Here is a 23,891-nt window from a genome sequence, read left to right on the forward strand (position 1 = left end):
TGTTCTGTCAGTGCTCCACTTCTGTTTTTCAGAGTCAGTTGAAATTGGCATGGAAGGTCTTGGCAGTGCAAGAACAGCACAAGATCAAACAGCCCAGGTGTGTTTCCTGGGCTCTGTGATGACATGGCTCGGTGGTTAGGCTTCACCTCATCGCTCTGCACAGCAGGCAGCTCCACTTTCTGGCATCCTATCCTGCTGTCACGTAACGGGGTGCAACATCAGCGTGTTAAGCCTGTGGTTGTGGTCCACCACCCGGAGATACCCCTCAGCCTGACCTCCAAGGACGTCACATCTGTTCCTCTCTGAATGTGCTGTTTTCAGAGCTCGCGGTATTTAATCTGGTCCCAGGGCTGTTCTCCGTTCATTTCCTGTCTTGATGCCTGCCTCTGCTCTACCCCTTTCTATTCCCTCCCGTTCAGTGCCAGGAGTGCTGGAGATATTGCCTGTACTGGGAGTGGTGCAGTAACGTTTAGAAAACGTTTTGAGATAACCAAGAAGTGCCAAACGAGGGTTTTGTTTGTTTGCTTTCTCTAAGGCTCGCTGCTGTCCTTCAAGGAAGTGCAGTGTACCCATGAGATGCTGACTTGTTCGTTCTCGAATGTCTGTGGGTTTTGCTTTACGCCTATCTTAGAGATAGACAGAAAGCTGCTTCAAAACCAGCGCTGAGAGGAAACCATGTTATATGAAACACTCAGTAGATTGCCATCTCCGGCCATAATGGAAACAGTGGGTTCATTTAATCAGAAAATAGCTGTGCCTCGTGCCAAGACATTTACCTGTCCCGGCAGGTGGAGAAGTGCAGCTGTTTGCACATTGCATTGCAACCACATCTGTGATTTGCCGGGTGAAGCTGTTGTGGGTTTGGCAGCACATAAATCCGAGGTAGGACTCCCATTGGACGCTGCAGCAGAAGACATTCCTGTTGTACCATCTCCACTGGCCAAATCCCAACCATAGCACAGCAGCCCCTGAAGCATTCAGACACACTTTTCTCTGATGAGATGTATGGAAGCAAACTATTTGCTTGCTCTGTTTCCGGATCCACAGCGCTGGGCTGTGCTGTGTCGCCTGGACTTTGCCATACCATCAGAGAGCATCACGATAAAGGAACAGTCATTGCACTGTGCTGTACGGTGTACTGTACAGCACTGCCTCAGAGCATTCCTGACACTTTCAGGGAGATGAGGTGGTCCTCTCTGCAGTGCATCGAGGGAACGTGAATCAGTATTTCTGGTTGTCCCCCGGCGCTCTGCGCGCACTGCCAGCCAAATGCTGCGGGATGATCAGCTGCTCCTGAGATCCCGCAGGGGAGATGTGGCTGTTGTGTGAGGAGTGAAGATTTCTGACCATAAGAAACATCTTTCTGCTATCTCTTGCGGGGTCCCAGAAGGCGGACAGAGAGCTGTGCAGCTCAAGTTGGGAACTGCGGCTTTGGGATGGGAGCTCATGGTCCAGCACACACCCCATGGTGGCCGGTGGCAGCCCGCTCCACACCTGACCTCACTGCTCCTCCCTGTGCACCACGCAGAGCAGAGTGATGCATCTGCAGGTGGATGTGCTTCCTTGAGTGGGATCGGGGCCGCACTCGGCCGTGCGCTGTTGGAGTGTCAGCTGCAATAAGGTGGGCAGGGCTGCTTCCCTTCGCTGCTGTCAGTGGTGCTGTGTAGAAGAAAGCTGCTTAGAACTTCTCCGTCAGCTGCAACCTGTGCACAGACAGTGCTGTGCTGCCTCTCCTGGGGAGATCGCTGCTGTACAGGAGAGGGCTGAGGAGAGCAGGGCTGCAGTCCTCTTTGAATGCAGGGCTGATGGAGGGAGCGCTGTGTCTGACAAAGAGCTGAAGGAGAAGAGCTGCCAGAGTGCTGTGCTGAAGGGCTCCGGCATGGGAGCCTGCAGGAAGACCACAAAGGCTGAATTACAGAGCTGCTTACTTCTCCCCGAGGCACTGCTTGTCCTGACAGGCAATACCCAAACCACTGGGATTGGCGTTAAGCTGGTGAATTGAAAAGGGATCCTTTCTGCAGCTTATTGAACATCTAAAACCGAGCTGTTGGTTTTGTCCCGTACTGCTCAGCAGGAGCCGAAATTGCTGAGTGATGTTAAAGGTACCAACCTTTTACTCTTTGAGTATCTGCTAAAATTAAACCTGGGGCTCTCGGGGGCCGTTGCCAGCGAGGAGACGTGCAGCACTCACGTGCAAACTGTCCTCTCCCACCGTCCTCTGGAGGGATGTACCACAGCAGGACACCAACAGCACATCTACAGCTCACACACAGCAGCCCCCCTCCCTCCCGGCCCGCTGAGAGGAGCCGTGTGCTCCTTGGCCCGGCGCTGGGCGTGCTGTGGGCTGCACTGCTGCTGTCAGCTGTTTGCTGTCCTGCACCTCGCTGCAGCAGCAGGCAGCCCTCCTCCTCCTCCTCTCCACAAACGCAGATAACCAAACACCTTCATTAAATTGTTTGTTCTGTGAAGAAAGGAGAAGAAATCAGACTGCCTTCCTGAAGGTTGCCCCGAGAGGTAATTGGCCTTTCCCAATTAACTCTGTTCCACGTAATTTTCCTTTTAGGCTCATGAGCTTCTCTTACTGCAATATTTTCTTAGCGCAGTCATCTCGGTGCCAGTCGGTTGTTACAGTGAAGTTAATGCATAACAGCCATCTCGAGAATCATATTAGCAGTCTTTTGCAAATACAAACGCTACTGAGTCATCAGTGACAGCAGCTTCTCAAGTTAGCAGATGGTGGCCCTATAAGAAAACATGTTTTCCTACCTTACCCCGCAATTTATTCCCAGACTGAACAAAGATAGCCAGGTAGTGGCATCTGTTGATGTCATATTTCCTGTTAAACTCCATCTGCCTGCTAGATCTGAAGGTGTCTGAGCTACGGTAGATATAAAGGCACGGAAGGGATAATTAGAATTCCGACGTATCGTGAACTAGAATTGATTTTATTTATGTAAGATGGGCACTTTCGGAGAGCTCTGAGCAGCTGACTTTGCTGCCGGGATTATTATTCGTACGCATGCGGTGCAAAATGTGAGTTTTTGCCTTATCTGAAGCTAAGCCATTTCTTGCACACCGAGCCTGTGTAATTATTTGCATTGTTCCCACAGAAGGGTGGTACAGAAAGGCTTTCAGCAGGAGTCCAACCAATTTCTCTGCTTGCAGAGATTATGCCGAGGCATGTGAACCTGTTGTTCCGACAGACCACACAGGGCTTAAATTAGGTTTTGCTGTTTACTGCTCTATTGTTATCACAGCTCAGTAACTCACCAGCGGGATAATTTCCATCCATCTTTGGTGGACAGACAGGTAATAGTAAGGGTGTGAGGTTATTTTCTCTTCCAGGGCCGGGCGGGCTGTGCCCTGGGCCCCATGGCACTCTTGGCCCCACACCTCCCATGTGTGGCTGCAGCCCCGCTCTGCTGTGAGCTTTGGGCCCCTCTCCCCGGTGCTGGGGACAGGACGTGGCCCAGCACACAGCACAGGTGCTCTGCTTCGTGTGTCCCCAGAAGAAGGGTGTGGGGCTCGGCTCAGGGATGGGCTCCTGGGCAGCCTTTGCTCTGCCCCCATTCACACTCTGATCCCTTTGCCTCGTCTCCTGCTGCTGGGGCCATTCTCTCCTTGCCTTAGGATCCACCTGCCTGCTCCCCAGACAGCTCAGCTTGTCTTGGTGCCTTTGAGGGAGGGGAGTCGTACAAATAGAACAAGTTTGAATCCTGTCTCGGGTAAAAGAGACTTTCTGCAACCAGCTCCTGCTGCTTCGCCACGTCCCACGGGGAGTGTGGATGTGCATGGCTTTCTGCAGGCAGAGACAGAAGGGTTGTGCAGCTCCAGCCTCCTCTGCCTGGCTCTTAACGTGCCCATGCCACCCCTGGGCTCTGCCCTCCCAGAGCCCACTGCCATCCCCCACTTCCCAAGTCAGGCTGCCTGCACTGCATGAGCCCAGCTGCCTGCACAATGGGCTCCCCTCCGCAGCTCAGCAGTGTGGTTTGCTGCCCGTGACACTGACTGTCGCATCTCCCATTGATGTACAATCACTGCGGATAGGACTGCTCAAGAACGTAGCACAGCAGCTCAGGAGGAGCAGATGGCACTTCTTGTCACGAAGGAAACCATCACTTTATGTATTAAGCTATCCAGCCTTCGGGGTGTTTTCAGGGGCCGGGTCCCACGTGGACACCCGAGGGCGAGGAGGCAGCGCTGGGGAACCGCAGAGCAGAGAGGACAAAGCTGCTGCGGACCTGCGGTGGCGGATTAGCCCCGCGGACAATGCCTGCATCCTCGCGGCCCGCTCCTAATCTCCCCGCGCAGGCTGACATTAAGCACAATGTTGTCAGGCCCGCGGCAGGTGCGGTCGGACCGCGCATTGTCCCCGCTGACAGCGACGGATGTCCCAGCAGCGGTATCGGCCGCCCTGCTGCGCTGATGGCCCCGCAGCGTCCCACGGGGCCGCGCCGTCACCCGGGGCTCTGCAGGGAGATAACCGCGCCCGTCTGCTCCTTTGTGCGGAACGCAGCACGGCCGCGCCAGCTGCCCTCCGCACAAAGCAGGGGAGCCGATCGGGGGCACGGCGGGCCGATAAAGCGAGCAGCGTGGGTGCCCTGGGCGTCGGAGCGCTCAGGGCCGGACCCGTGCCTGCTCACCCCCTCCCCTGCTCCTCGTGCCGTCCGCACCTTCCGCCCCTTTACGCCCAGTGGCAGAGGTGTGACTGCAGGGCCGGGCACAGCGAGCGAGAGGTCCCCACCGCACACCGCGTGGGGACGTTATGGAGGCAGACGCGTTCCCCTAGCACAGAAGTGTTCCACGCTGCTTGTGGTTGCGTGCTGCGGGGGGCAGGATGCCCACCAGGCACAGAACCACCTCCCTCCTTCCCTCCAGCTGCGTGCATACGGCAGTGCAGGGCGGTCACGGCCAGGACAGCGGAGCCAAGGAGCTGTGCAGCACGGCGTGTCTGTGCTCACTGCTGGCAGTGCAAGAAACCCGCCGAGCTGTTAATGCCATCCTGCAGTGTCACGCTGCAAACCCGCAGCGCTCCTTAACTCGCCTCCAGGCGACGGCTGCGGGCTTCCCTGCTCTGACACACCTGTGTTTTGTTTAAAACAAAAGCACTCTGTCTCCTCCTTGTCCGGCACGGAGGATTTCAGCCTTGAGGTGCATCCGGCATCGGGAAGGGCAGGGCAAAAGCTTTGCCTGAGGAGGGCACGGAGCAGCACAGCGAGCTGCATCCTCCGGGCGCGGGCAGGTGAGCACACAGCACTCCAGTAACTGCTGATGGAACCATCTGCAAAGGGCTAATGGCTCATTCATTAAGCAGTGGGAGCCTGCGCAGCCACAGCCTAATCAGATATTGTACGATGAATAATTCAGAAAGAATCCTCGCGTACTTGAATAAATATCAGGAGAAGGGAAGTAAAACCCCCGTACATATGGCGTGTGGAGGGAACAAAACAGGCATTTTTCAATGTCCTCCGCTGATGAGCTTCGTTATGCGGATGTTAATCACGCAGGTGGTCTGCGGAGAGCGCTGACGGAGGGCTTTCTGTGCCGGCGCTGGAAGGTGTAGCAAGCGGAAAGGAGCGCACTAAGAGGAGCTCACGGGAAAACCCACGAGCCTTGCACTTTGTCATTTACACGCGGTCCTGTTATGCAACCGGCTGGTGACGCGGGTGGAGCTCTGGGTTTGGGAGGTGGTAGCAGGGAAAGCCCGGTCCCACGGCTGCCCCGCTCCCTTCACCGTTACAGGGACAGCGTTCCACGGGGCTGAGGTGGGCGCTAAGCGCCATTTCCCTCGTCTGAAATACCTTCGTGCAGAACGAAATAGCCCGGAGGTGGACGGGGCACGGACAGCACAAAGCAGAGCAGCGAAGCCGTGGGGTGGTGGGATAAGGGCAGCTCCCAGCACAGCCCCAGCCTCGGCTCTCCATGAGCACTGCTGCTGTGCCAATGGTTTTGACTTGACTTCGGCGTTAGCTCAGATGTATCCCAGCGAGGCTTCTCCCTCCCAAAGCCCTTCTTCTTATCTCCTATGAGATGGCTTTCTTTTAATAAATCTCACTTTTCTAAAAGCAATCCTCGAGTTTTCAGTCCAAGAAACGAGACATGCGTTAATAAACAACAAAGGAAATCGGATTATTTTGCCAAGAAAACGTGTAAAGAATAGCCACATAAGAACAGCCATACAAGCATCTGAAAAAGCAAAGCTCAGATGCCGCGTTTGCTTTTTTAATGTTTAATGTTTCAGCGTGAGGCTCGAAGGAGAATCGTACCACTGCGTTCCTAGCAGTGAAAGGAGGAAAAGCATTTGTATCACAGGAGAATGCAGGCTTCTGCTGTGCTCTTGTCAGGAGCACAGTACAGGGAATTTTAAGATGAAAAACCTACGGAAGCTGCAGCTGAAGTGGTGGGGAGATTTCAGTTCCTGCCAGAAGTTACAGAACTATTAGAACGAAAATAAATGTAGGAGTGGAAATGCGGAATGTATGTGCTACCCTTCTCGGTTAAAGCGAGGAGGTGTCACAGCCAGGACGGAGACGTTATTGAGTAAAACAACCAGCAAAACTGGGAGAGCGCAAGAAAAAGGCATCATTTATTCCGATATAAAATTGAAACGTGAATTGATTTCTGACTGTGTAAAACCATCCTTTGACCCAGCGGAGCTGCGCTGAGTAAAAGCTTTGTTTGAAGCTATTCCTATTTGATACAACTGATCCCAGCACAGACAGCAGAAATAAGGCAGCAGGTTTTGCAGTGGTGGACTTCCAGAGCCCTAACATCCTTACAGAGTTAAGTAATTAAGAAGCAATCAGCGTCCACTGCAGCATCAAAAGCAGGATAACGTCAGGAAATGGTAATCCCTTCCACCACAGGCTCTAAGGGCGGCACAGCACCGCAGCTGCGGGGGCCTGCAGCCACAGCGTGCGGCGACGGGGCGGGGGGAAGGAAACGTCCGGGTGGGACCTTTGAGGCAGGAGTTTGGTGGGCGTAGGAACCAAACCTCTCTCCCCATCGCCTGCCCGGGGCTGTCCTGCACGGACCCACGGCCGGGGTGGGGCGGAGGGCTCACCGCAGCGACCCACGCACAGCTGCTGCCCTAAAGGGACCCGGGGACGGAATGTGCTGAGATCATCTGGGGCCTCGCCGAGCAGCAGCGATGCTGCGGGACAGCTGCAGTGCAGCGCTCTCACGTCTCGTGTGCCTGAAGGAAAAGGCTGCTGCGGGAGGGCGGCCTGCCCAGCTACACATTCTCTTAGCTTTACTATTTGAGAGAGATAAACGCTTATAGTTTTTTGTTTTGTTTTGTTTTTTTCCCCCTACGGGGATGCCAGAAAGATGAGGTCGGGAAGAAACAAGCCTCCTGTCCGAAAGGCACGGGGACCTCCGTGCCACGTGTAAGCTGTGACTGTAGGCCGTGATGCAAAAGCGGCAGCGGCAGCAGCAACACGCGGTGCTGTGCCAGCAAACCTGACACACCCAGCGCAGGGGAACAGACCGCAGCTTCCCACCCAGTTTCCTGCTTCGTCGGGATCACAACCGGGCGTTGGGAGCGCGGCGGCCCGGTTCCAGGGGGCAGCTGCAGGGCCGCGGGGCAGAGGCCCTCCCTGCATGTCGGCACACAATGCAGATCCATCTGCCTTTAACGTAACGCCATGACGCTCAAACGCTGCAGAGGCTGCAAACGAGCGCAGGCGGCTGTAAAAGCCCGCATCGCGAACCCGGTGCGGGTGCCGCGTATCCACCGCATGAAAGCGGCCATCTGCCAAGCGCGGGGCTCCGCGCTGCGCGATCCACGCTCGGGAAAGCCACGGGGACAAAACCCGTTCGAAGTGAAGGGGTTCCCGCAGAAGGAAGGCCGGGCAGCCGGCACGCGGCCGGGCTCCCACAGCGAGCCGCTCCCCCCCGCCTCGCCGTGCCGAGCACAGCGGCGCTGCGGTGGCCCCGCGCTCGGGAGGGCCGTGCGGGGCCGGCGGCGCCACCCGCGGCTCCGCGCGCCGCGAGGCGGAACGCGGCGGGCGTCGGGCGGCCGGGCAGGGGAAGGCAGGGGAAGGCCGCCGGTGCTGCCGCGCATCGCGGCGCTCCCGCCGGCTCCCTCACGCGAGGGCTCGGGGAGGGCTCCGTCGTCGCTGCGCCGCGGCCGAGGCCGCGACCCACGCGGCGCTCCCCGATCCCCGCCGCCGCCCGCGGAGCGCTGGGGCCGCGCAGCCCTCCCCGCCCCCGGCTCGCTCCCGGAGCCGCTCCGCAGGGAATCGCACGGAGCGTCTCCCCCACCCGTGCGAGCCGCGGCCCCCCCCCCCCCTCCGCCTCCCGCAGCCCCGCAGAGCCGCTGCCATTATGCTCCGCCGTCTCCTGGCCGGGCCCAGCGGCGGGCGGGCGGCCGGAGCGGTGCTGACCGCGGCCGTGCCCGCCTGAGCCCGGCCGGGCCCGGGCCGCAGCAGGTGTGTGTGCGTGGGGGCGGAGGTTGCATGCGGTGGGGGTCGCCTCCTCCCGGCCCCGCGGAGCGCGGCCTGCTCCGCACCGCCGGCCGCCTCCCCCTCCTCCCCCCACCCCCCTTCCCTTCGCCGCCGCGGGGCCGCTCCCCCGCCCGACGCTCCGGAGGGCCGCCTCGGGCAGAGGGGCGAGCGGGCCCGGCTTGGGAAGGGAGGGGGAAGAGGGGCGGGGGGGGGGGGGGGGGCTGTTTGCGGGGAGGGGTCCCCGTGCGATCCGCTTGCGGGGTGCCCGGGGCCGAGGGAGGGCCGCGCGGGGCCGAGGCGGCGGAAGAACATGGCAGCGTTCCCCAGTGCGGGGTGGGGATGAGGGATGCGGGAAGGTGCCGGCCCTCGGCGCTCCCGCAGGGGAAGGCAGCGCGGGCCGTGCCCGGCCTCGGCTCTTAGTTACAGGTGCGGCTGCGGAGGGGCTCGGCGGTGTCGCCGGGTTGGCAGCCGGCCGGAGGACAGAGCGAGCCTCGCGCAGAGCCGGCGGCGAGATGGGGCTCGGCACGTAGCGAAGGTGGTAGTTACGGGGTGTGCAGAGCCGAGGGTGAGTAGCCAGAGCTGAGCGCCGCTGCGCGGGGCGGCCCCGCACGACGAGGCGGCCCCGCCGACAGCCGCGGCCCCGAGGGCCGCACGCAGCGCCGGGGCGGCAGCGGCGGCAGCAGCCATCTTGGCGGGGTGGGCCGCGGCCTCCCGTGGCCGTGGGGCTGCGGGGCGCCTCGAAAGGCCGAGCGGCAAAAGGGAGGGAAGGGGGGGGGGAAGCAAGCAACAACACAAAAAAAAAAAAAAAAAAAAAAAAAAAAAAGCCCGTCTCGGCAGCCGAGCCGCTCGGAGGGGGCCAAGGAGCCGCTCTGCAGGCGTCTGGCTGCCGCGGAAATGGATTTCTTGAGGGGAGGGAGGTGCGTGCGTGGGTAATCCCTGCCGTTCATGCCGTGCCGAGAAGGGAAAATGCCACCGAGCGGCCCCAGATGTGGGAGCGGAGGGGAGGGCGGCCGCCCCGCGGCCGTGGGCGCGAGGGCAGAGGTGACGCGGCTCCCCCGGGCACGGCCGTGTGCCCGCGCTGCGGCCGAGCCTGCCTGGCGCTGCAAGACAGATCCTGCGAGGGTTCTTTTCGCGGTGCCTTTGTTAGCCGCGGCCGGGCACGCACGCGGCTCCCGGCCAGGTGGTGGGAGGTAAGTGGGGGAGGAGGGGAAGCGGGGGGCACGGAGCGAGGGGCGGCGGGACGGGGTCGGGGCTCGCCGGCCCCGCCAGAGGCGAGCGGAGCCCAGCGCTTCCCAGGGACGCGTTGGCAGCTCCGCGAGGGTTGCCATAGCTTTTATGTAGGGTGACCAGAACCGGCTGGAACTGGTTTGAGGCAGATCAGCTCCTGAACACAATGCAGTCACTGAGCTGCTACAGTGGGATAGCTTCCTCCCTCCATGGCAGCCAAAAGCAGAGGAGCTTGCAGAAAGATACCATCCCTAAACAGTATGTGAATGCACACTTAGACACACAGCACTGGTATGTGGCTCTGTAGTCCTAAAGGGTTCTGTATGTAAATGTACATGTTTGCAGTAGCTGAGATGACTTGGGCTTTTTCTGCCTTTTTTAATGCTTAAGGAGCGGGCGAGAGCTGAGATTTGTGACCCCTAGCAAAGTATTTTTGCTTTGCAAGGGTGGGACACTGGTTGTGCAGGCTATTTTAGAGCTAAACCGAATAAAGCGGATTGAATGATTTGTAATTGTAGCTGTGCTTGCGACTGAAGAATGCCGCTTTGCATGCTGTGTTGTTTGCAGGGCACTGTCTTGTGGTTTTCTTCTGTAGGGGCTGCTGGGGGGGGGGCGGGTGGGGAGGGGGTCTGAAAGGCCAAGGGGAAGCAATGTGGTTGTGGAATTGTGCGTGAAGCATTGCAGAGATGCTGTAAGGCATACTGGTTTCTCCTTTTCTTTTTCTCCTTGTAGGCCTATTGATTGGGGCTGCCTTTAACCCTTTCATGTTTGCAGAGGTAATCCATCCGTGGCAGTAACTGAGCGTTGGCCAAAAAAAAAAAAAAAAAAAAAGAGCCTTTCAGAGGTCAAGGTTCACAAAGGTGAGACGTGTGTGTGTGTGAGTGTGTGAGCGTGGCAGTGGTGCGTGGGTGTGAAAGGCAGACCCGGTTCCTGGTGGCACACTTGGCACGTTGGCGAGAGGGACCGGCGGTGTAAAGCGTGTTGGTGGTGAAGAAATGCTATTAACCTCCACGTTTAATGGGATTAAAGCTATTGTTCGTAAAGGCGCACTGATACCTGCGCCAGGCAGGGCTGTTTCGTTTCAGTATCTCGCACCCGGATGCACGCTTTTTCACAGTGCTGTGATAAAGGATAGGCCTCTGAGTGGCAATCGTAAATTGCCGACCACATGGCAGCGAGCTGCTGGGGCTGCATTACAGCAGCGCCCGTCCAGAATTTGCTGTCTGATGGCGCAGGGGTTGCTTGCTTGGCCGTATGTGAGTAACCCGATGTTTGTTTCCGAATTCAGGTCCTCGGTGTTAAACCTGTGCTTAATATATCCTGCGTAGGAAAACGTGCGGAATAAGGACGGTGTTGCTTAGGCTGCTGTAACCCGGGGAGAATTGTGCGGCAGCCAAGAGGAGAGATGCGTTTCAGAGGTCTGATGGAGCTCCAGTGGATTACGAGTTGCGTGAATGATAATTTTGTGCAGTAATGCAATAAGAATAGGGAAGCAGATGAGCAGTGCTTCGGCTCCTGAGCGATGGGCCACTTCTAACTCGGAGCAGTGGGTAATGGATAGGGTTCTTTTCTTGTTTTTTCTCATCTGAAAAATAAATGTGCTCTTAGACGTGAGCTGGCATTTGCATCTTGTAGAGAAAGCTGGAGGAGTCGGAGAGAGAGGGGGAGAGGCAAGAAAGCAGTAACGAATGTGGCAAAGGGAAGAACAAAGGCTGCTAGAGCTTGCACATTGGAACACTGAACGTTTTGCCCTGGGGATTCTTTTGCCAGAGCTGTTACTTCCTCTAACAGGAAATCAGCAACTCTAGAATCTTATGCTGTATGATTTGAAAAACAAAACCTGACCAGTCTTGGCTGTGTTAGCTGGTTTGGTAATCTGCAATCAAGATAAATATGGAGGCACAATGGTGAAAACGTTCTGTTCGGGTGTGAAATGAGGGTCCTCCCCTCTGCGCTCAGCAGAATAAAGTAGACAGTCTTGAAAGCCCCGAAAGGCTGTGGGATTCGGGTAAGTTTTATGGTGGCTGATGATAGGCAGAGCGCCTGCATGGCATCAGAGTGTGACAAATACAAGGGAGCCTTTTTATTTCCGACTGCAGCAGATTACATAAGGTACTTAGATATTAATTGTAGGAAAGTGAAAACAGCATGCCAGTGTTTCGCTTGGAATTGTGTTTCTGTGGGCTTTAATGCAGCTGCAGCGTATTGTTTCTCAGAATCAATAGGGCAGCAGGTAGCAAAGTGCCTAGCATCACTGCTCTGATCTCTTTCCACCTTTTCTGTGATTTGGATGCAGAGGTTCTATCTTCCATCGGGCATCTGCAGCAAAATTGTGCTTTACAGGCGTGAGGGGTTCTTACTGCTTGATAGGAATTGTGCCCATTGCTGCTGTTAATGCATGCTCTTTTCCAAAGGCCAGCTAAAATGCGTGTAACATGAGAGCACCTCTTGCATTTTTTTTTTCTCTCGACCAGAATAGTGAAGCACTTTAAAGTTTAACGTACCTGAATGGCCACAAAAATCGATGCATCTGTTTTATTTGGGTTTCCAAACGAGCTCTGTACTATGAATTTTTATTTTTAGCAAAGGAAGTTTCGAATTTGCAGGGCTTTTCTGTGGGCTGTAAGATAAGAAACCTGAATAGACGCTGCAGTCTGCAGCGTTCTCGGTGTGTTGGTGGGTTTGGGGGCTTTTTTTTTTTAGAATTGGAAGATTTGTAAATACAGTTCACTGGGTACTTTTGCACCTAGGCCAGCTTCCCTGCAGAAAATGCTGCTGAATGCGTGGGGGTTGGTCCTCTGTCTCAGGAATCATGAGCTCATCTTCCATTGAGGCTTGCCTTGGGTGTTGGATCCTGAGGGCGGGGGCAGTGATTTACCAAGACCCAAGTCTCCTTTCAATTAATCAACCATTTTTATTCTTCAAAATAATAACGGGAGATAAAATACAAACGGGCACACAGATTGCTAGGTTTGTATGTTTAAAATGCTTTGCCTCTCACAGGCCCATCCATTGCTAGCGTTGCCCCTGCAGGCTGTGCCTGGCCTGGGGCTCTCCCTGAGGCTGTCTGGAGCAGTGTCGTGCTGCTATCCAGCAAGAATTGCCATCTGCTTAAAAAAGTCATGGGAAATAGGCAGGAAGCAAGTGTCATTCAGCACGTGGCTCAGAGTTGCACTGAATGGTGTGATCTGGCTGTAGGACTCGGTAGGTCAGGTTGATGGTTGGGCTTGGTGGTCTTGAAGGGTTTTCCAGCTGAGATAATTCTGTGGTTCTAAACAGGAAATCTTAACGTTGACCTTGTTGTGCATGCTAATTACTGGCGTTGCTGTACTGGCTCAGGACAAAACCAAACTATCGTAAAATAGCGTGCAAAAGAATGAAGTGGGGGCTTAGCAGCTTTTCGTTGTCATCTTACTTCTAAGGGAAATTCAGGAGGCTACCAGGCCCAAAATTTTGGCTTGATATTTTGTCTTAATGACGGAGAAAGGTTCATGTTCTATGTTTTTTCCTCCTTGAGACGTCCAGGTTTGTTTGAAGCATCTTTATTGTTCAGCTTGCATGAAAAGACATGCAGTCAAATGTGAACTGGTACTGCCTGTTGTGGATGCGCTTTCTTTCTACTCCTCAGATTTCACAATTTCCTTTAAGAAAAAAAAAGGAAAAAGAAAGTGAGTTTCTCCTGTTGCACAGTTCACTTTTACAGGTTGTGCCTTAGGTTTGTGAACTTGAAGCTTGAACTAGCTCTGTTGCCATTAAGCAAGACTTCTGTAGCCGGTGCTGGGCTCTACTTGAAACAACGTACCTGCAGTTGTTGTTGGGTTTGGGGATGAAAATGGAGGGGAATGTGGACATTTTTCATGTCCGTTTCGTTTAGGACCTGACTGCATGTAGCTAGTTTCCATCTCAGAAAACTAAAGAGAACCATTATATGTACCCTACCTAATGGTGATAGGAGCTGGGATTGTGCTCCGGATCCAGAGTTTGTGGGCAGTGTCTCAGTGAGCTTCCATTTGATGGAGCGCTCTGAGCAGCATTTAGATGCTGTAAGTGGGTGTTAAGGCGAATGAGTCTAGGTAGGTCTGAATGATGGTTACTGGTTTTAAACTTCTCTGTGTTGAAGGAAGTCAGACAGTTGAGCCTGCTACCCTAAGAGGTTTTGGAGTCTCCATCTCTGGGGATGCTCAGAACCCAACTGGGTGATGTCCCAGGCATACTGCTGTAGCTGATCTTGCTTTGAGCAGAGAAGTTGTAGTTCAGCCTTATTTATTTTATGATTCAGTGAAATGGCTGTTGAAAACCTCTAAGCTAGTAAAGAATAAATCTTGAAATTCTTCTGAAGCTGTTGATAGCAACATTGCTGCATCGAATGGCAAAAACCTAGAAGGGTTAGCATTTGAAATACTCGGGTAATGCTTTCCTACCTGAGCTTTTTTTAAAGAGGAGGGAAGGATAAAAAGGTTCTCCTAAGAACCCAGAAATACAAATTCAGGTTTCTCTGACTTGTTAAAGTTTGCGTGTGGAGGCAAATCTGATTTTCTTCTTGTAAGGGGGCTCCTCTGCGTGGTGGTGACATAGCAGAGTGCTTGGTATAAATTCTGGCTGTAAAACACACCAATTCTTCAAAAAGATGCCTAAAAAACTGAGTACTGGCACAGCAGCTGCCAGAAAGTTATATTTCTGGAAGCAAGAATCTGTCTGGTTTTTGCAACAGTAATGAGTCGTGGGAACCTTGATAAGCCAGAAGGCCTGCATTGTATGTGAATATGATCAGCACTGGTGATTGTGGTTTAAGTGGCCTCTTGCATATCCTACTTGCCTGCTGCGTATTTCAAACCACACTGAGTCATGATTTGAGATGTGGTTCTCATTTCCTGACAAAGTTTTGGTGGTTGAGCTAGTGTATTGCTTTTGTGTCTCTTCAGATGCTCAGCTTTCAGAGTAAATATTAGAAAATGTTAGTCTGTCATCGTTGCTCTTGTATGTTGCATAACTAATGAGCTGCTTACAGGCTGTGTCAGGCTGGCATGTGCCTCAGCTTAGGATATATTGCTGTAACTCTTATTGAATCACTTAAGTCTTCTCTCCGTGATGAAATTTCTTGGCATAACAATAGAGAAATAAAAAGTATGTGTTTTCATGCTGGTTCGGCTCGTCTGACTTTTTGTTTACACCAAAAAGTACCTTTCAATTTCAGCAGCAGTTTGTAGGCGGCTTGGCCTTCCTTGTGGAGAATAATGTGCCCCCATCTACAGCTGTCCTAAGGCCCAAGCTACAGGATCCATCATATTTAGAAAGTGGGAACAAATGTTTTCTTCTGCGTGTATTTTTCCCCTTTGGCAGAGGGGAAAGGTAGGCTGTTTTGGTGTGCTGGAGTCTGGAACCTGGAGCCAGCTCAGATGCAGGGCCTGACAAAAATCCCTCGCAGTAAAGCAGAACTGCCTACCATCCTTCAGAAGCACTGTTTGCTTCTGAGCTCTGGCGTTTCCCCGGTTGCTGTTTAGGCCATCACGTATTTGAGCACAAAGCATCGTTGTAAGAAAGCTGTGCTTCAGAATGGTCTCTTCCATCTGTAGCAGAAGTGCACTCTCCTTGGCATACGTTCCCCCCTTTTTCTGGAATATGCCTTTGAGGGCCTTTGAGTGCATCTTTGGGTTTTCCATCTTAGCAGCCAGGATGTGAAGGCCCAGAGGGCTTACAGGAAGGCAACTATTTCTCATCACATTCCTCTCCTGCTTGCTTATTGTCTTGCTGACAGTAGAGTTCTCACAGACGGGTTCTTGTTTGGACATAATTGCCCCAGTGAATGCTTCACAGGAATGTGTTATCAGATGAGCTGGAGTGAAAAGGCTAACGGGGAAATGCGGAGTGAAGCGGTGCCTCCTGGGCTGACTCCTGGGCCGTGTTCTTCGTGCTGCCCGTGGAAGTAAATGGGGTGGTACTTTGGGCAGAGCCAGCACATCTAAGGACCGACTCTTTATACGTACCCCCCAGATTAGGGATGCTTAAATTAAGAGATCATCTGTCCAGTGTATTTCACAGTATACGCTTCAAGTTGTCAGCCCAGTGTTTTGAAGTGAATTTTGCTCTTCTATTACTTAGACATTAAAAATGAAAAAAGGAGGGGGTGGGGGGTCCTGCAGGTCGTTCATTTCAGTATGTTTTGTTTGTCAGGTGTGAGGAACGTGTGCTTGGTTACGCACATTCTGAACTGTTTCTTTGTTGGATTCTGGAGATCTGCATTTGTTAAGTGCACTTGAAAGTCATTACCAGTAGAAGTGATGATTTTGATGGCAGCCTTCCAGTGGGATTTTTTTTATTATTGTTTTTTAACTGGCTTGTCTATCTCTTGGAGACATTGGGTTGTACTCTCAGCACTTCTCAAAGAAAGCATTTCTCAAAGAAATTCCAGTTCCTGGAAAATCACTGTTCCCAAGGGAGTCAGGAATTGCCTCATGTTCTGTTTGCAGTACTTGCAGGCTTTGTGTTGGGGCAGAGCAGGAACAGGCCAGCAGCTTGTGTGGCAGCCAAGGCCTCTGTTGGTTTCAGTCTTGGATAAAAGGCAGAGTTTTGTCATTAAGGGGTTATGGAAGGGTGTTTGGGTAAAAAAGGGAGCAGCGTGCCTTTGGAATCCTGACAGTTGTGATGAAAACTAATTAATACTCCGAAAGTTACACTGATAGCCTAGAATAGCAAGTAAGAGAGAAATAGGACATGAAGGTCACAACTCTGTTTACTTGTTTAGCAAGACTCACCAGGTCTTTTCTCCTTTCTTGTTTGATTTGGATTGTTTTAGAGCTTTGCAGAACGGGAGAGAGATTCCCTGTGAGGGCAGCAGCAGTTCAGGTGCCCCATGTAGAAGAAAGCACTCTGTTCTCATGCTCTGGGAGAGTGCAGGAGTTGGTCTCTGTGCACCTGAGAGGTACCTGCAGCTTCATGCACTGTGCTCTCTGGATACGTTTAAGATCTCAGCTTAAAGCTGGAGACCTCTGCATTCTTCTGGGATACTTTTCCGTTTTGGAATTAACCTTAAGGAAGTTTCTTAGTAAAGAGCAAGCGTGTCTCTTCTCTGCTATGTAGTTTGAAGATACCTGATTAAGCAAAGCTGCCTTTACCTAGCATTGCTGTTGCTAAATATTGATGCAGCATATGTAACTGGAGGAAGTTTTACACGAGTGTGTTTAATAACTGCAGAGAAGCCATCCATGGATGGATGCATAGTGAGAGAGCACTGCGGTGTACTGAACCATGAAGAACTGTCAGTTAAGTCTTTGTTTGTGTGTTTTGGCTTTGGACTCAACGACCTTTTCCATGTAATTCTTACAAGGACTTTGTTTGCAGTGTTAGTATTGTGTGTGTGTGTGATTCTTATTGTTTGTAAACAACAAAAAGATGTTAACACCTTGCAACCCAGGAAATTGTAACCAGAGCACTGAAGTTGTAGTTGAGACAGAGTGTACCGTTACGTAAATACCACCGTGTTCTTTTAATCAGCTCTGAGTATCAGCTTTATCTCAGCATTGTTCCTCTGTGTGTGTTATGTTACCACAGCTCTGATTATTTGCATGGCAAATAAAGCAGTGCTGGAGCAGGAATAAGAACGCTTTAGACATTTGTATTCCAGATTAGGTTCATGACGGTGCATTCAGCGTGTTTCCTTAATTTGTGCTTCATTTATGCATAAGTTATGCATCCACTTGGAGACAAGGGGTAAAAGTCAGTCTGGTGATGCTGGAAGAGAGCTGAGCTGTACCAACTGCTTTCCTCAGGTCTCTTGTGTTGGTTTTATCCCAGTTACCAGTTTTAAATGGATGAGGGCCAGAAACTTGCTTTCAAATAGATGGATGGCTAGGTTTTAAAATTAAATAATAATACCAGGATTACCAGCGTAATGAAACACTCTTATGCCTGATAAATAGTTTATAACCGTATGATTTACAGAAGTAGTGAAATCTTAATAATGAGCATTCACCGTGATACTCTTCCATGTATTTTCCAGTAAGTAAAGAAATTCTGAGTTAATTAAGGAAAGTGAATTCATTAATTGCAATAGTATAGTCATATTTTCTAAAAATCAAATAATGAGTTCATCTCCACAGAACTTGGTGTAATTAGAAGAACTTAATAAGCTAGACGAAGCAGCATAACCATTAAACAGACCATGTAAACTATACTGTATTTATTTAAGGTAGCAAATGAAGTGTCAGCGTGTATTCCAGTGCTCTGCCCTTTTCCTTGACAGATTTTCCTCGGTTGCCTTTCTCAGAGTCCATGATGGCTCCCAGTTGGCCAGCACTGATGCACAGACAAATCTTACAGGTTTTTCTCATGTGGAGAAGTTATGCTTTCCAAATAAACCACAACAGTTAGAGTACTGTCCATCTTGATAACAGTAGGCATAAAAATAAGCACTTAACCGTAGCATCTGCCTTTTGACTGGTGGTTCTTGACCTTGTTACAGCTGAATTCAGCAGCCAGCAGGTAGTTTCTGTCTATAAAATATCTCAAGATAAACCACGAGGAGGAGGAGATGTTGTGCTGAAGTTGTAGGATGCATCTCTGTTGGCGACTGTGTTCCAACAGACCACTTGCCACGGGGTATAGTGTAGTAGATTCTCACCTTCCTGAGGATTTCCTAACAAGGACCTTGGGGGCACTGCTGTGGTTTAATCACACAGTGGCTCTCCGATGGCCTATGCTAATCGACACTGGAGGTAGTATATTGAGCTGTACTGAAGGAACGTTTTTCTGTCTTTCAGTGCTGATACAAGGGCAGGAGGGCAGGTAGCATGCTCCCTAACTGGGCGCTCTCTGACAGTAACACAGGTTTGGTTGAATACCTTTTCGGATTGAATGCTGAATTTTGCATGGCAAGTACTGAACAGTGGAAGCATATTAAAGACAGCTCTGTCATAACAATACAGTTACACCTGTGCACTGTTATAAAAGAAAATGGGAAATTGTTTGTGCTTTCTGTAACCGATTTCTTAGATCTGTACAAGTGATTCATTTTGCACAACTTTGCATATTCTTGAGGTTTGTGGAAAAGCAAATACCATAGTGGGATTTACAATCGGAAAGTGTGCTCAGAAGTATTACTTTTCCTTTTTTATGCAGCATTTATCAGGTTTCAGTTCTGTGTTATCTACTGCATTTTGGAATAGGAAGGGAAAAAAAAAACAGTGTTATAGGCCAGCAGTGAATGGAAAGAATGGGATCTGGAAGTTATCTGTGAGGGTAAGAAATAAAACTAAAGATCTGGTGTTGTTCAACGTAAAAAGAAAACTGAAGAGAGACAATGGAATTAGCATAAAGTGCTTTTGTGGAGTGGATAGGTGAATAGAACCACAGGTAGTTCATTCAGGTTGCATCGAGAGGCATTCAGGTTATGCAGTAGGAAACACACAGTGGGGAAAATGGTGAATGACTGCAGTAGATTGCATTGGAGGCTGTAGAATGCAAGGTCTTTAAAGCAGGTGAGACGCTTGATAGGAGTAGTGTAAATACAGCAAATCCTTTGTTGGAACTGCTGAAAAAACACATCGTAGGCATTGGGGAACAAATATTCCATAATTCAGATGAAGTGGTTTAATTTACAGAAGACAGTGCAATACTGTTAAGCTGCTAGTAGAAACACATTTGTTCTGCTGTCTTTGAGAAGGCTCATCAGGTTGGCAGTGCAAATACCAGGGAAAATCTAGACTTAGGAGGATATACAGATAGCTCTTTTTTTTTTTCTGAAAGCAGTATGTTGCTGTGTTCATGGCATGGGTGGGACAGGGTAGCGGAAAGTGTAGGAGAGCAGTCAGGAATAAAGTCACTTGAAGAGAAGGTATGTCCCTAGAATAAAATTACTAGGGTGCAGTGTATGAACTTGATGGATTACTGTAGCTCCTGGCATTGTAATTCAGCTGTACATTGTACACCTGCACCGGGATACTATTTGTAATGCATAATTTCTGAAAATGCCACTTGGGAAGTGAAATAACACCTTTTTGCATGGCATGTGAGAGCGTGTGCTTATTTGTGTTAGAGTATGCTATTAGAGCTTAAAATACTGAGATGAGGACTTTCTGCTTGTTTTGCAGATTTGCCTACAATCAAATAGATGACCATGGGGGATATGAAGACCCCAGATTTTGACGATCTTCTTGCAGCCTTTGACATACCAGACATGGTTGACCCAAAAGCAGCTATTGAATCTGGACATGACGACCATGAAAGCCAGATAAAACAAAATGCACACACAGATGAAGATTCTCATACACCATCGTCATCTGATGTTGGTGTGAGTGTCATTGTGAAAAATGTGCGCACTATTGATTCTTCTGAAGGAGTAGACAAGGATGGCCACCATTCCACAGGCAATGGCTTGCATAACGGCTTTCTAACATCCTCAGCTCTTGATAGTTACAGTAAGGATGAAGGGAAGTCGTTTAAAGATGATGGGTCAGCTTCTGAGACAACACTGAAGGATTCGGCTTTCAACCAGTTTAGTCCAATTTCAAGTGCTGAAGAATTTGATGACGATGAAAAAATTGAGGTAGATGACCCTCCAGACAAAGAAGAGATGCGTGCAAATTTCAGAACTAATATCTTGACAGGTTCTGTATCTCAGCAGGAGTATGACAAACTGAAGGCACTTGGGGGAGAGAATTTGATCAAATCTGGTATCTCAGTTTCAAGTAGTATAGATAAAAATAAAGTTGCTAAGCGGGATACAGAGACAAACTCTGTGAATTTAAGTATTTATGAGCCTTTCAAAGCTCGCAAAGCAGAGGACAAATTGCTAAAAGACAATTCTGAGAAGCTTCTTGACAACAGAGTACTTGATGGAAAACTGAGCGCTGAAAAAAGTGAAACAAATCTTGCCAGCATTTCACAGTCCAAAGCAAAGTCATCAGCAAAGCTTTCTTCGTGCATTGCTGCGATTGCAGCACTGAGTGCTAAAAAGGCAGCTACGGATACCAGTAAGGATTTACAGTCTAATTCCGGAGAGTCTTCTCCTTTGCCAAAAGATATGAGTGAAGGTCCCCAGACTACTGAAAAATCACCTGAATCTCAGAGTCTTATTGATGGTGCTAGAAAGCCATCTGTTAAACCGCCTGATAGTCCCAGAAGTGTATCAAGTGAAAACAGTAGCAAAGGGTCTCCATCTTCTCCTGCAGGGTCCACACCAGCAATTCCTAAGGTTCGCATAAAAACCATCAAGACATCCTCCGGGGAGATCAAGAGAACTGTTACTAGAGTGTTGCCAGAAGTTGATTTGGACTCGAGTAAAAAAACAGAGCAGACTGCTTCTATGGTAACTTCCATGACGTCCCTCCTGTCCTCACCGACTTCTGCTGCTGTTCTTTCCTCTCCGCCTAGAGCTCCTATCCAGTCCGCAGTCGTTACCAATGCAGTTGCATCTGCAGAACTCACACCAAAGCAGGTCACTATCAAACCTGTGGCTACTGCCTTCCTCCCAGTTTCAGCAGTGAAAACAGCAGGTTCACAAGTCATTAATTTGAAGCTTGCTAACAATACTACAGTGAAAGCCACTGTGATATCTGCTGCTTCCGTGCAGAGTGCCAGTAGCGCCATTATAAAAGCTGCCAATGCCATACAGCAGCAGACTGTTGTGGTGCCAGCATCAAGCCTTGCGAGTGCTAAACTTGTGCCAAAGACGGTCCATCTTGCCAACCTTAATCTTCTGCCTCAGGGTGCTCAAACCACCTCTGAACTCCGACAAGTGCTAACGAAACCTCAGCAACAAATAAAGCAGGCAATAATTTCTGCTGCAGCCTCACAGCCTTCTAAAAAGGTGTCTCGAGTCCAGGTGGTGTCATCTCTACAGAGTTCTGTAGTGGAAGCGTTCAATAAGGTGCTGAGTAGTGTCAACCCTGTCCCAGTTTACATCCCCAACCTTAGTCCCCCTGCCAGTGCTGGAATAACGTTGCCCACACGAGGTTATAAGTGTTTGGAGTGCGGTGACTCCTTTGCCCTGGAGAAGAGCCTGACCCAGCATTATGACAGGAGGAGCGTGCGAATCGAAGTGACTTGCAATCATTGTACAAAGAATTTAGTTTTCTACAACAAATGTAGTCTGCTTTCCCACGCACGTGGACACAAGGAGAAAGGAGTTGTAATGCAGTGTTCGCACCTGATTTTAAAACCAGTCCCAGCAGATCAAATGATAGCATCTCCTTCAAGCAATACCGCTGCGCCCATGGTTCAGAGCCCGGCGGGAGCTGGTTCACACGCTGTAACTAAGATACAGTCTGGCATAACGGGAACAGTCATATCAGCCCCAGCAAGTACACCCATCATCCCAGCCATGCCGCTAGACGAAGATCCATCAAAACTCTGTAGGCATGGTCTAAAGTGTTTGGAGTGCAGTGAAGTTTTCCAAGATGAGACATCTCTTGCTACACATTTCCAGCAGGCTGCAGACACAAGTGGACAAGTAGAGTATCATATGTTTAAATTCCAGTGTTTCTCCCATAAGCCTAGGAGACTTTGGAAATGTTTTTCTTTTGTTTAGCTGTTAATGGTCTGAACCTCCGTGATTAAAAACATAAACTGAAACAACAGAAAACTTGCAAGCACCTCTATAGTGAATGTCAACGTTTTAAACTAAGAGTTTATCTTAGGGTTTTTTAGGCCCTGAAGTCTAATCCAGTGTGTATTTTCACTAAAATTTAGCATAAGCTTTGTTGCAGCTGAGTATTATAATAACGAAATTCGTAACGGTCTCTATGATTTTTTTAATGATTATTGCTGTGCTTTGAAATAAGATTGTCCCGTGGAATCCACTTAATTGGCACCCTCATTAGCAGCACACCTATTTAATCTGAGCAGTAGTTTTTAAGTGATTCATTCCTGATTTGCCTTTGGTTTTTATTATTTTCATATAGGACTAGAAGTGAGTTTGGCATTCCTCTTACCTACAGGGGAAAACAAGTGATAAATGGCACGTTGATTCTGCTGAGAGGATATGCATGCTGGTGTCTTCAGGTCTTTTTTAACCAGAAAGTGGTATTCACTAGCATGCATTTCTTGCTGTGTGACCACTCATTCACTTCTGTTGGCTTTCATTTCCTCTTACAATTGCTACTGAGTTAAACTTACATTAGCAAAGAATTTTAAAACTGTTTATTATGTGGCCTGATGTGAAGGACACACATCATTCAATAAAAGCATTAATCAGCGTGCAGTGTAATTTATAACCCTGTAAGAATTACGATCATTAATTAAATGATGGTGTGCCAATTAAAGGGAATTCTGGTTTATTTCAAAGCATTCAGTTAATCTTGATGCAGCAGCTTGTTGCTGCACATTGGCAAGGAGCTGAAAGGCTCTATCCCTTCTCAGACCGATCAAGCCAGGAATGTTCTTCGAGTCTCACAGCAGTGTGCAGGATAGGGGTTTAAGTCCTTAAGTTAGGAAGGTAACTCTTCTACCGGTGCATGTTAATCTTATTTTCTTTAAATAAGTCCTTTAATTATCATTTGTTTTGTGATACGATCCAATAGACCTCGGGGAACCCCTGTAGTGCTTGGTACTCCAAAAGCAAGGAATTAAGGCAGTGCAGAAGCTTAACAAACCAAGTGCACGAGACCGACACATCCAGTGAAATAGTTTGGGAGGGTGAGGCAAGAATAAAATGGAAAGAAGAGCAACACAGTTTAAATAATAAAAAGTTCTGTACTTTCTGTGGGGCCTGTTTTGGTACGGTCAGGGATACATTTTTGTAGAAACACCTTTGGCCTTTTCTTGCTGCCTCTTCCCAGTGTGTTTTTGCCCCATTGCTGCAGAGGAACGCAGGAAGGTTGATGGAGGTACAGGAGATAGCATTGCCCACTGATGAGTTTGAATCTCTTGTTGGAAACTCACTGTCTTATGAGGACTGAGGTATGAACAGGGCCTTAATTACTGCATAGTGGGGCGTGCATTTCCAGATTTCAGAAGAAAAGAAAAAGCACTTTTCATGTCATTCCATTTTAAAAGAACACTGTTAATAAACATAGTTTTAAGAGTCTGTTGAACTCTCTTCTTAAAAAAATGAATTAAATACTTTTCTTAGTCATTTCGATATATCGATCAGCAGTTTTCATTACGTTTTTAAGTTGTGTCTTACTGCATGCTGTGTGGTGTAGCTGTATGGATACATCATGGAAGCCATCTGGCTGAAGGGTTGCTTTAGTGAGAGCAGTGCCTCCTGCTTTCTTGCCTTTT

General features: G+C 50.0%; 1 protein-coding gene across 12 annotated transcripts in view; it reads left to right on the forward strand.

Annotated features, from left to right (window-relative positions):
* Positions 1-7,510: 7,510 nt before the first annotated feature.
* Positions 7,511-23,891, forward strand: part of ZNF532 (zinc finger protein 532) — a 40,037-nt gene continuing 23,656 nt past the window's right edge. For 2 of the 12 annotated variants that reach the window (XM_015277394.4, XM_046905586.1), the window contains exons 1-3: positions 9,843-9,965; positions 10,407-10,534; positions 19,760-22,119. In XM_015277394.4, the coding sequence (XP_015132880.2) occupies positions 19,780-22,119 (2,340 nt within the window). In that variant the 5' untranslated portion in view covers positions 9,843-9,965; positions 10,407-10,534; positions 19,760-19,779. Of the gene's footprint in view, positions 8,433-8,735; positions 9,013-9,318; positions 9,638-9,842; positions 10,535-19,759; positions 22,120-23,891 lie in introns of those variants that run through there. The other 10 variants (XM_015277397.4, XM_015277396.4, XM_004949005.5 and 7 more) reach the window with 10 other exon arrangements.

This window comes from Gallus gallus, chromosome Z, assembly GCF_016699485.2.
Source record: "Gallus gallus isolate bGalGal1 chromosome Z, bGalGal1.mat.broiler.GRCg7b, whole genome shotgun sequence".
Classification (NCBI taxonomy): Eukaryota; Metazoa; Chordata; class Aves; order Galliformes; family Phasianidae; genus Gallus; species Gallus gallus.